Raw genomic sequence first — 12,696 nt, forward strand, 5'->3', positions numbered from 1 at the left:
GAAAGTTCCTGAAATGGATGGGGATGGTAGGTGAATGACGGACCAGTGCCGCACTTAGACCTGTCCAGAGTCAGGTGCTTCCCCAGCAGCCAGAATCCCACTGCGGGGCCGGGAGCTCAGATTGGCCGCTCCTGACTTGGGGTCTGTGAGCCTGTTTATGCTCCATGCGGCTTGCCTGGTGTCCGCTAAGATTAATAAAAACCTCCTAAACGGCCTTGCTGTGGGGGGCCAGATAGGGCACACTGGGCGGAGATATGGCTCCTGTGTAAATTTGTCCCACTGCAGTAGTAGGCCTTCCTAAGTCTGTGGCCTCTCCTCCTCCCTTTGGCGCCCCTAATGTGCTGTTCTGACCCTGCAGCGGCTGCCCCTCTGGCCTCATTATCCCTGCATCAGCTGAAGTCTGAGGGCATCTGATAACATCCTAGTCCAGGGCAGTAATTTGCCATGGTGTGTAATACAAGCTCCGTCCGCACGCACAGCCCTTCATCGAAAAGACACTCAGTCAGGCAGCTCTGCTTGCCCCCCCCACCCACCAATCCCAGCATGATGCACAGAGGACAGGATACTCGTTTGGGGTGGTGGCCCTATCTGTAATCCTAAGCACTGTTGATCAGAGGCTGTGACTCAAAACCGATCTGGCTTATCTGACTTTGGCGGTGGACTTTATCTCACCTGATGTTATTTAGTTTGAAAACTACCTGACAGAGGGAAACACCTGTAAGGTGGAGACACAGATAAGATGAGGAGGATTAGTGAATCCTGGATCTGTCCATGCCTCTGTTCTGTTGTATCCTGTTATTGAGACTGGATGGACGCAGGTGACTCGTTATCGCCCCACATGCTGCGGGTAGGAGTCAGCAGGGGGGTCTCGGGGAGATGACAGACTGCCTCTGGTCTGCAAATCTGCGTGGCGGTCTTCAAGACACGGCCGTAATCCCTGAGTCACCTGGTCTGCATGCACTCCACATTTGCTCATTTTAAAAGAGAAATATGTTTACATTACAGAAATGGTCTTTAGGGATTTACTGTTTACGAATGAAATGTACAGATAAGGAACAAAGAGAGGTGAAAATGGCAGCCGAAGCCTGACTCGGCACAGTACGGTGGGTTCTGGCCCGGTGCCACGTGACCTGACCTGGCTCGAGTTTCCCGCAGTGGCGGCGTGATGCACTCAAGGTTATCGGGAAGCCGGGTGAGAGTCGAGCCCCAGGGGGCGTCGCTGGGAAAAGGGGATCTCCCCATGGGGGGATGAAGAATCCAGCTAATGGATAGTCACCTGAGAAGGTCGGATCCCAGGAGGGGGACCTGGGGGGGGGGCAGGAAGGGGGTTAAGTGCCCAATGGCACCAGAAGGAGGGAGCCGCCAATGAAGCGGGTCTGCTTTAGTGTTTAAATTGGTCAGATAGCTTCACTGAAGCAGCATGAACCTCAAGCGAAAATCACACCTTAGCAGTGAACACAGTCCTCTAACTGAATAATGTGTTTAGTCGAACAGTGATTTGTTATTATCCTGTTTATCGATTGTGCTCCTTTAAAACACAGGATGTCATTACTGGAAATGCATGGTAATGGTTCTTTTATAACGGCTCTGGTTTCCCAATCAAGCACAAGGTAGCTTGTGCCAATGACATAAAATACTGTCTGTTATCAGACTTTCATAGTTGTAGTGCACATAAAATGTATAAAATGTCACATTCTTACACTGCATGTCAAGCTAGGCTGTTTGTTGATTGTAATCAATTATTGCATTCTTGAACTTCATTCAATAGGCCGATGGAATGCACCAGCCAGCCTCTTATTGGTCAATGTGAAGACACCAGAGTCAGTTCTGCCCAATAAGGTGTTGAGTTTTTTTTTTTTTTCTTTCTTATTTTATGTTCTGCAGCCTCATTCAACATAAAGACCTTAATGACTTAATGTGGCCCGTTAATAAAGCCGCACTGAGAACCATATCCCACGGGGGTGCTTTCACTAAATGGTACTGTGTGTTTTTGATGAGCATCCTTGGAGGTACCTCGGAGTGTTACAGATGAGCTCATACTGCCCGTCCTCTAAGCCAAGCTTGTTTTTCTGGTTGAAATTTGGTGTTTAATTATAGTCCGGCTACTGCAGAAAATGTGTTCTGCTCTGGACCATGGCTCCCTTTGACAGTGACGGTATCAGGATCGATCGGATGCCCTTCAGCGGCAGGTAGAAGCTGCCCTCCCCGATGACAGGAGTCACACTGGCACAGCTTAGCCAGACAGCTGCATGTTGGGGGTGGTTTCACCCCTGTGTCAGGGGTGGGAAAGATTGGCAGCAGTTTCTCAGAGAACTTGTGTTCCGTTTTTTATTGTCCATTTGTCATGCAGTTAAAATTTCAAACTGCTCCTTTAAAGACAGCTGGCAGGTGTTTCTGTATTTGTGAAGTCGTGGTTGTTCTGCTATGCAGAACTTCTGCAAAAAGAGTTTACTCAGCAGCTAAACTGTACCAGGGTGAAGGTTCGGGCCGGGAGGGGGATCTCTGTGCGGCACCAAGCTTCAGGTTTGCAGAAGAGGGATGAGGAACTGGCAGTGTGGATGGGGCTGCATTCGGATGCTGAAGGTGGAGCAGGCCTGTGTTTGGAGTGGGGTGGAGTGGCCCCCAGCAAGTGCCTCACGCTGTTCTTTGAGGGAGGGCTCCCAATCCCGAATAGCTCAAATTGGGGTTTCTCTCAACCTGTTCTGGTACCTCGAGCATTTATACAGGCTTGACACCGCCCACCACCATCACACACACACACACACACACACACACACACACGAGAATGGTGGGGCGACCTCTGACTGTGGCCCTTACCATGTGCTGTGCTCCGTTTCAGGACAAGAAGGCATACTTGGACATCATCCACAGCTACACGGAGGTTCACGGCACGGTCCACGGCACCAGCACCGTCCACCTGCCTACCTACGTGAAGAACCACGGCATCCTGAGCGGCCGTGACCTGCAGTTCCTGCTCAGGGAGACCAAGGTGACTGACCCTTACTCATGTATTGATGGCTTCTGTTTGGGGCCCATGTGTCTCTCAAGACCTGTTTCTGGTTCTGATCACGATTTGGAAACGATGAAAGTACTTGGAGAGTAAAGGGGGGGGGGGGACGAAACCCTAAAAGAAATGGGGCCCAGAGTTTGATACCACCGGTCGAGACAGGGGTGAGAGAAGAGCACACATTCTGTCCGCCTTCGAGGGACTGTGGGGATCTCTAATTATCTCAGATGAAACGACAGCGACTTCCACGCCCGCCCTTTAGGAAGAGCAGAAACAGGCAGCCCGTAAAGTCTGTCCGTCCTTGAAGCAAACAGTCACAGATTGCCGAGGCTAATTGTCCTCCTGAGGTTCGGGACGGTACAGCAGACGCGTTTGCTTAATAAAGGAAATTATGAATTGCTCTCACGGATCTTCAGAGCCCCTCTTAATACCTTTTATAAGACAGTGCGGTCTTTCAGATGTAAGTTTTGAAAGGTATTTTATTAAAAGTCGGCATGATAATGAGCTTTTGGTGCTCAGCGGTTTCTAACTTCTCCAAGTGGGAACATTCTGCTTGCTGGACTGTGAATCTCCAGCCCTGCAGTGTTGGAGGTCAGGGTCCTGAGACCAGGGGGGGTGTTAATGTTCCATGGAGTCCGTTTGCATATGCAAGACATTGGCCCAGAGGAGGCCATACCCAGTCCAAACGTCAGGGCCCCCATTTCAGTCTACCTCTCCGGTGTAACAGGGCCCCCCCCCCAGTGGTTCTGCCACCACGTGCATCACTCCAGGCGCCTTGCAAACGAACAGCCGGCAGGTCTGCCTACGAGTCCAACGGCTGTCCGCTCTCTTTAGGCCATGATGTGCCACCATGCTGCTTTGTTTGCATTTTCATCATGTGCTGTGTTCCCCTCCCATCAAGGGTGCGTCAGCTTTGTCGTTATGAGCGTTTTTTTACCCATCAGCCCTGTAGCCTGCCACCAGCCCCATCCCCGAGGACTCACTGCCCCAGGTTGTCTTTTTTCCATGTGAGCTGAAGGTCATCAGTCATCGTAAAGCAGCCCCTCCCCCCACTGTGTGCCCACAGAGCTCTATAAATAGCACCCTCTTCCCAAGGACTGTGTGCCCCAGGTACCAGAGGACCCTGCTCTGTCTGCTCTGGGTGAGAGCGCAGACATGCCTCTGCTGCCACCTGCTGACAGGAGACTGCCACTCCCACCATGGGCAGATGCGATGATGAAGCCCTCTGTTGTTGGTGGGGGGGTTGGGGGCAGCTGCTTACAGCAGGGCCCATTGTGAGAGGAGCTCCCTCAGCGCCGTCAGATACACTCAGCAGCGGCCTGGACAAGCGTGTTACTGTAACATGCTGTGCAGTGCTCTGCTGCGTCATTGACTGCCTCTACCCCGGTCCGGGCCTCTGGCGTAGCCAGTGACCATTTATAGAAACCCTTTATAACGGACCAGGTCGAGCCTGGCCAAGTTAGGAACCCTCCAGTAACCCCCAGTAGCACAGATGGGTGCTCTTGGCGTGTTTGGTTACAGACAGATCTGCTTGCCTCGCTTGAAGTCATTCCTATTTATTCGTAAATGAAGTATAAATCTTAAACCTTATAAAAGCGCTGTGGTTTCTGGGCCGCATGTGCCACCATTGCCGTTGCTGATTCCATGCCAGCCTCTCAATGCGGGCCGATTCTCTGCAGCTCTTCGTGGGCCTGTCCTTTCCCTACGAGGGTCCCGCCCCCCTGGAGGCCATCGCCAATGGCTGCGCGTTCCTCAACCCCAGGTTCAACACCCCCAAGAGCAGCAAGAACACGGAATTCTTCAAGGGCAAGCCCACATTCCGCGAGGTGAGACCCCGCCTCTGCTGGCCCGTCCCTGGTTCCTCTGGCCCTGAGAATCCCGCAGGGCGTTTCGATGGGCTCAGCTTGGCACGATGCCCACGTGTAATCGCGGGCCGTCCGAGGATGAGGACGAGCTTGCTTCTGACGCGGCACCAGAGGACAGGCCGTCCGTAAAGGTGGAAAGCTTAGCCCCTCCGATGCGAAACGTGTCCCTGCTGGAGGACACGCTGCATCCATATGGCCAAATCACACCAGGAATGACTCATGGTTTGGAGACCGGTTTTTACTCTCGAATGAAAGTTACTAAGTACAGAAGCGTCTTACAGGGCTGAGTAGAGGTAGCATTTCCCTGGGGATGATCGCCTTGGCTTAAGCCTCACACTCTCAGCTTTGGTCTCACTGCCACAGGAACATGACGCTTATCTTGCTGCCTCTCCCCCCACCACAGCTGACCTCCCAGCACCCCTATGCGGAGGTCTACATCAGTCGGCCCCATGTATGGACAGTCGACATCGAGAACCCAGCTGAGGTGGAGAGCGCCATCCGGTCCATCCTCAGCCAGAAGGTGTGTGGGTCGAGCCTCTGCTTTGGAGACCGGTGGCCCATGGGCCAGAATTTGATTTGAAATTGTTTGGGATTGTTAGGGAAGCATAGTCTAGAAAAATGCAAAAAAATTAACTTAGCTGACGAGTGTTCTTGAAATCTGGATAGGCAGCGAGGGCCTTACTCTGTAAACCTACTCTTATTGGGACGCACTGAGAAGATAACGGGGGAGGTGAAAGTGGCTGCTTGCTGGGACGGTGAGGCCTTCGAAAAGGTTTCATTGTGTCGAACTTGATACCATCTTGGAAGGTGCCTTTCTATCAGCCCTTAAACCTGATATGAACAGGTTTTGACCTACCAGTTGAAATCAGTCACCCTTGCATAGACCATTGACCTACAAGAGTAGGTGAGATGGGGTCAGGGTGCCCTCTAGTGACAGGAGTAGCACAATAGCTAAGGAATAAAATGGGGGTTGTACATGTCAAATTCTAGATAGGAATGTTGACTGTACTGTTGACCATACTGTGAATAGTAATTTTTAAATTTAATTTATAAAGGTGTGACAGAAGTGAAACATCCTTAGCTGGAAGGCATTTGAAAAATAAGTTCATAATAATGATGTTGTAATAAGAATGAACAGGACGGGGTCTGCAATCTGTGTTGCTGTAGGGAGGGGGGGCTGAGCCCACCTCTGCCTGACCCAGCTAACATTCCTGTCCACAGATCGAGCCGTACCTGCCCTATGAGTTCACCTGTGAGGGGATGCTGCAGAGGGTCAATGCTTTTATCGAGAACCAGGTAACCCCCCCCCCCCACTCCCCACAAAGTTGAACTGTTGTTTGACCCCTGATATACTGAGGTACCAGTGTCTGTATGTGTATCAGAACCTTAACCACTGCTCAGTTTGCTTGGGTGGGTCAATATAATGACACTGCCTCACTGACTAGATGGGGCAGGTCCAGGAAGTGACACGTAGGATATAACACCTCTGTAGGGGGGTCCCCCACACCCCAAAAACACAAATCTCTGTCAAGACAATATTGAGTGAATAAAGAGAAGAGGAGATGTAAATATAAACCCCCCCCTCCCCCCCCCGACAGGACTTCTGCCATGGCCAGGTGATGTGGCCCCCACTGAGCGCGCTCCAGGTGAAGCTGGCCGGGCCGGGCAAGTCCTGCAAGCAGGTGTGTCAGGAGGCGGAGCTGATCTGCGAGCCGTCCTTCTTCCAGCACCTGAACAAGAACACAGAGCTGGCCAGGTGAGACCCCTCGCTCACAGCGTCATTGCCCCTTCAAAATGTACAGCAGTACCCAGGAGGAAATTTTGTACAACAGATTCCACTAGATGGCATAGATGAGCCACTGCAAAAACAGTGACAATTTATTTCCCTGGCACTAGGCATTACCCTTGTTGTTTTATTGGCTACATATTACCTTGTCCCGGCCAACCCAGCCTAATTTAATGGGCTGATTTATTGCCAGCAAAGTTCTGTTTGATCTTTGTCACCTGCACTGCCTCCCTTATAGGTTTGGGGTAGACTGTCAGACTGTGGAGTCGTTGGACGACATAGTGGTGCCAGCCTACAACAAGGAGCAACGCCATTGCGTCTTCCAGTCGGACCTTCTGCTGTTCAGCTGCGCGGGTGCTCATCCGTCGCTCACACGCATCTGCCCCTGCCGGGACTACATGAAGGGCCAGGTGGCGCTCTGCCAGGGCTGCCTATAGTTGCATGCCGGCTGCAGCCTTGCTCGGGGGAGCTCCCTCGAATCCTGCGCATATTTTCAGCAGCTAGCTGACCTTTATCATTTCTCCGTCTCACCATCTCAATGGCAGAGGAATATGGCAATGAGCCAGAGTGGGTGGCTAGCCGCAAGGAGTGCTTCGGGAGCTCGGAAGAGAAGCTCGGGCGAAGCAAACTCCACTCAGCCTGACATACTTGAATATACGCGTGCTTCTGTGCAAGAGGGAGGATGAGTGCGCCCCTCTATACTGCCCTCTGGCTGTCCGATGGTAGTATTACAGGGATTTTTCTCCATATCTGTTCCAAGACCATGGGACCAGCTGTCGGAGCAGAACCATAGCTGTGCAGAACACAGCTGCCTGCACAGGTTTGTTGGGATGGGCCTGTGTTTCTCAGAAGGAATGGCTACTCCAATTACTACACTGTAAACGGCGCCTGTCTCCGGCCCTCGAGATCCGAATTGGGCGACTTGGCCGGAGCGATTGGTGCCAGTGCTGTAGTGCATTTGTGCTTTTACTGACTTGGAGAAAAATGGATCTCAGCTGAATGGCACAAGAGCTTCTGTAGGGGAGTGGGACACTCTGTGCGATTTGTGCTGCCTGATAGAACTGCCACTGGTTTCCTGTTTGCACAGAAAATCCAGCCAATCATAGTTTAAAAAGCAGTTAACGTACCGAATATGACCAATGTCATACAAGGTTTTACCAGAGGCCTGTTTCACAAAGACGATTTTAAAGTCATACTGATTACCGTATTAATCAGTAACATTAGATGCACATACATGGCAACTTGTGTATGAATGTATAATTATTCAGAGTAATTTTAGATCACATTGATTACCCCCTTTTTTACTTTGGATCGTTTTATCATTGTTTTATTTTTGCTTGCAAGTTTAAGGTAAAAAAGAAACAAATGTTTTTAGGTGCACTATATTATTGAAATGAAAAGAGTATGATAATGTATATTATTCATAATGGGTTTTAAATTCTTTTTTATTTATTTTGTATACAAATCTTTATTGCTGTTTGCAGAAAAAAAGTCTTTAATTTATAAATAAGGGATTCCTTTTCTTTTTATGAGATTATTTAACGGACGGAGCGTGGTCAGATACATAGGGTGGTCTCTGGTGTTCCGTGATTCTAAGGGGTCCTGCAGTTTGAGGGAGACCTTTCTGTTTGGGATTGCCCTCCAGTGTACAGCATGCGGGTACGCACAGTACTCCGGTGAAGGGGTAGCACTCTGGGGGGGCGGTGCCCCAGCCCCAAGTTGGCCATCTGTAAATTCCACGCCTCCGTGATCTTACCAAGAAGCCGCCACCCCCAGCCACCTTGTGCCTTTCAGGTCCCAGTAAGCTTGCTTGTTGTTTTGCCTGCTGAAAGGGGTTCAGGAGTCCAGTTGTGTCAAGGTGGTGTTGGGGGGGGGGGGAAACTATAATATATAAATGATAGATCCTCTGGAGTAATTTTAGACACAATCTAATTGTGAAGGGAACTGTTTTTAAAGTGATGTGTGTCAGACAATATGGCCCACAGATATGAGAGGAGTTTTTAAAAAAAAAATATCAGTGAATTAGGGAAGAAAACAAGCGTCATAGCTGACAGCTCACGTGTGAATGTCATCCTCGAACCCTCAGCTTAAGATTATCACGTGGCACTTATGCCTTATTTATTTATTTATTGGTAACTATACAGTATGACCACAATGCGAATGTATAGCCTTTAGTCTAATGTGTACCTCAACTGAAGGGAGAAGGACCGAAGAAATGTGTCCCTCCTCTCTACGTTAGATGTTACCTTTTGAAATTAAGATTTATCAATGGATCTGTGCATCTGAGTTTCTGTTCAAACTATTACAAGACATTTACACGCAGGTGCTTAAAGTGCATTTAAATACAGCTACCAGTCTGTTCAAGCAAACAGGATCAGGTTAATACTGCTTTCTCTCTCTCTCTCGCTCCTTCCTTGGTTTTAGTGTTGCCTTTTTTATTTCAGCGGGCTGGACCTTGGCATTTGCTTGGTTGAATAAACCTTTGGATGACGAACAGAAACGTATGAGTTTATTTCATCCTCCTTGTGTAGGCACTGACAGAGAGTTAAGTGTGCATTATTATAACGTGCTGTTAGTTGCGACATTCAGGCGCCCTCTGCCAACTGTCACGCATTTTCTTCATTACAACATTTGCATTTTATGTAGTTTGTTAGCTGGTTCAGGAATCTGCAGAAATGGGTGATTATTCCAGACATGGTGTATGATGAAATGCAAACAGAGGAAAGACAGCTCGTTTTCACTGTTCTTGATGAATAAGCAGGATAAAACTTTATTTTTAATAAACCTTTTTCTGTGACAGTCTTTGTGTTGCATGAGTGATCAATATAAATGGGGAAAAAAATTTATATATATATATATATATATATATATATATATATATGTATATGTATGAGTGTACACATCACCCACGGTACGGTAATCACATCCATACTGAGACATCACGTACAGCACTCAGACAGCACCCGGCACTGAAGACTGCTGCTGTTTTCGTGATCTGTGCTCTTGTCTCCAGCACATGTGTGCATGTGTGTGTGTGCGTGTGTAAATGCATGTCCACATATGTGTCACTCTGGTAACTAGATCTGCTTTGAACAAACTGCTTTCCCTTTATCAGCTTTCAGGATGGATTTAGGAATCAGTCACTGTGTTGAAGTCCTCAGACAGAAATGCATGTGTGTGTGTGTGTGTGGGGATGTATTTATTACATTGTGGGGACCAAACACAATGTGATGATAATGTTAGTTTGCCCTTGTGGGGATATTTTTTGGTCCCCACAAGGGGGGAAACTATACAGAACTGAGAATGCAATCAAAAACTAAACAAGCCAAAACTCTTGTATTTTGTTTGGCTACTTATGTTTAAAAAGGTGTGACAGAAGTGAAATGAACAGTGTCCCCACAAAGATATAGATGCCTAATTGGTGTGGTGTGTGTGCGTAAGGTAGCATCAAAGCAGGATACTGGCACACTGGAAGGCATATTTGCATCCAGGAGGTTGTGTTTTGGGTCATGCAAAAGGTCCCCAGCTGGAGTGAGCTCTAAAACCACATAATGTCTACTTTCAACAGTCAGTCCGTCTGGCCACTTCTTGTGTGCTTGTGAGTGAGGGAGACAGAGAAGAAGTACAAATTAAAGCCCCTCCCCTTTTCTGGTTCCGGACCATTAGCATGGACTTCCTGAGTGGGGGGGCTTTCAGTATGTCATGTGACCTACATGTGTGTGCAAACATTCAAGTATTTTACATACAACCATTTCTCAACAAAATGTCCACTCATACAGAAGAAAAGTTCTGAAACGTTTCCAAAATGTTCTGTACATACACCGATAGTACTGTCAAATTATTTAAATATACTGGGTAACAATAAATACTCTATGCTTAGTCGTGTTACTACCTGCACAGTGTACCAGCACGTTACAGTGTGTACAAATGTCCTAAACGCCTATCGTCTTACACTCACGACACAAATGGCCACTTAACCGATATTAGAATGTTAATGAGGTGGATCCCATGAAACTGGCTTCAGGGCTTCACACTTATGATTGTTGTCAGTACAGCTTAAGGCCTGTTTGTTCCGAGCCCCCTCCCTGGATGTGAGGGCTGTGCTGTTCTCCCCCTACTCCGCACCTTGTGCTTCTTCGGGGGGGGCTGCAAACGGCAAGGTGATCAGGATGTAAACGTGCTACAAAAGTTAATACTGTGCTGTCGGCTTCCTGTTCAAGGAACCGGTGTGCTATTGGCCGGTCTGAAAAGCAGGCTGTCAACTTAAAATGAGCGGTTTGCTAACGGTAAATCAAACTCTGATTCCGCTGGGCGCAGTCCTACATGGGGGGGGAATCCACAACTAAACGCACAGCTAGAAATCTACGGCTAATGCCGGCGATGCCTCACCGGAGGAGGTCCTACAGTCTTCGTCTGGAGCGGAGGGGGTACTCTTTATCTTACAAACATCTGCCAGGACAGACGAGTCCCATGAATGCACATTCTGCATTTTTTGGATAATATATAATAAACTATATACAAAAGGTGCTGGTATTTCACTCAGAAACAGCACAACACAAAACCAGTGCATCCCATGGCTTAAAAAAAATAATAAACTTGCCTCTCTGTTTGGGGTTCCTGTACGAGGAGTTTGAGGTGTGGGAATGCCCTATCAGACTGCTACCCTCTATCCGCTGTCTCGCGGCATTCTGATTACATGGACTCCTATCATGGAGGGGATACAAACCCTCAGGCGATTATAAAATCTAGAAATACAAGGACTTGTGTGAAAGGAGGTTTTCACTTTGTTCAACGATGAAACGAACAAGGATTTCAATCTGTGACTTTAAGTCAGTATAGAACAAATGTTAAATCGATTTCCTTTGTGCCCTCTCAGGAAAAGGTAAACAGGTTGCTATAATTATTTTTAAGCAAGATCTTTCCTGAAAGTCTGATGATTGATCCTGTGAGCCAAAACCAAATTTGCCCTTCAGACAAGTCAGATACAGAGTGGACATCTGGCAGGGGTGGGGGGGGGATTACGGTTCTTTGTAAGATAACATCTGGGTTACAGGTAAGAGAGAGAGTGAGATCCTACAGGGGCAGCTGTCAAGTGGCCCTGTGGTCTGTTTTTCCTCCACACCTCTCAGGCGACATGAAGCCCCTTCAGCAGCCAAGAAATACCATGGATTTAGCCTTGGATTTTCCTGTGCCGCTGTTTTGGCGATGATCATGCTCCACTGCGGTTTTCTGCTACCTCCTGGCTGTCAGGGTATCGTCAGGTCCAGCAGGGTGGCGATGCTGTCTTTATCGCCAGGTTGTAAGGTCAATGCCACCTTGACCTCCCACTTAACTTTGGGGCCTGCCGAGAGAACGTGGCACTGGGTCCCTGGTTCTCCAGTGCCGGACAGGAGGACGCTAAGGTGGCCCATCTACTCATCTCTCTCCAAGTCTCACAGGGGGGTCAACCATTTAAGCAAAAGATGTAGAGACTTTTTGGGGGTGGCAGTAGATGGTCCACCCTTTAAAGGGGCTGCTTGAAACTTTTAAATATTTTATATTGTTTTGAAACCTAAGCAGATATTGTGCAGATTAGTGTCAACATTACATGCAGTTTTAAATTTAAGGAGATGTAGTGTAGTTTTTTTCTTGATATGTTTGATGAATAACAGTAGCGCCGCCCTGCTGGGCATGATCAGAAGAGCAGGTTTTGGCACTGGACCAGGCAGCCTCTGTTTAACTCAATGGTGACAGCAAAGGCATGATTTCTCCCTCCTTGCAGCTCCTAGGAGCTCTTGGGCTATTATGGGATAGACTGGGTTTGGACTTAAAAGAATCCAAGAAGGGGATGGGGGCACGTTTCAGCAATGGATTGCTTGCTTTTAACTGAAATACCACGGGCACCTAAAGGTCTGCTTTCAGTGGGTCCTCTGAGTCTTTCTGGGGAGTGACATAAAGAAGGCAATTCATCCGTCACTCAAAGCGCTCGTAGTTCCTGGTCTGTCTCACCCTTGGGACCATATCGATCAGCAACCTGCAGCACAGAGAGAAAGAGGAGG

The 12,696-nt window shown here is 48.4% G+C and overlaps 2 protein-coding genes across 4 annotated transcripts in view; one reads left to right on the forward strand and one right to left on the reverse strand.

Moving 5' to 3' along the window:
* LOC125751145 (alpha-1,6-mannosylglycoprotein 6-beta-N-acetylglucosaminyltransferase A-like) overlaps nt 1–9,460 on the forward strand; it is a 57,493-nt gene extending 48,033 nt beyond the window's left edge. For both annotated transcript variants that reach the window (XM_049029842.1, XM_049029753.1), the window contains exons 12-17: nt 2,840–2,989; nt 4,687–4,833; nt 5,276–5,392; nt 6,094–6,168; nt 6,471–6,628; nt 6,897–9,460. In XM_049029842.1, the coding sequence (XP_048885799.1) occupies nt 2,840–2,989; nt 4,687–4,833; nt 5,276–5,392; nt 6,094–6,168; nt 6,471–6,628; nt 6,897–7,095 (846 nt within the window). In that variant the 3' untranslated portion in view covers nt 7,096–9,460. The remainder of the gene's footprint in view (nt 1–2,839; nt 2,990–4,686; nt 4,834–5,275; nt 5,393–6,093; nt 6,169–6,470; nt 6,629–6,896) is intronic.
* The window catches only part of LOC125751239 (transmembrane protein 163-like), a 39,719-nt gene continuing 35,548 nt past the window's right edge, over nt 8,526–12,696 (reverse strand). For both annotated transcript variants that reach the window (XM_049030009.1, XM_049029931.1), the window contains one exon: nt 8,526–12,671. In XM_049030009.1, the coding sequence (XP_048885966.1) occupies nt 12,611–12,671 (61 nt within the window). In that variant the 3' untranslated portion in view covers nt 8,526–12,610. The remainder of the gene's footprint in view (nt 12,672–12,696) is intronic.

Source organism: Brienomyrus brachyistius, chromosome 1, assembly GCF_023856365.1.
Source record: "Brienomyrus brachyistius isolate T26 chromosome 1, BBRACH_0.4, whole genome shotgun sequence".
Classification (NCBI taxonomy): Eukaryota; Metazoa; Chordata; class Actinopteri; order Osteoglossiformes; family Mormyridae; genus Brienomyrus; species Brienomyrus brachyistius.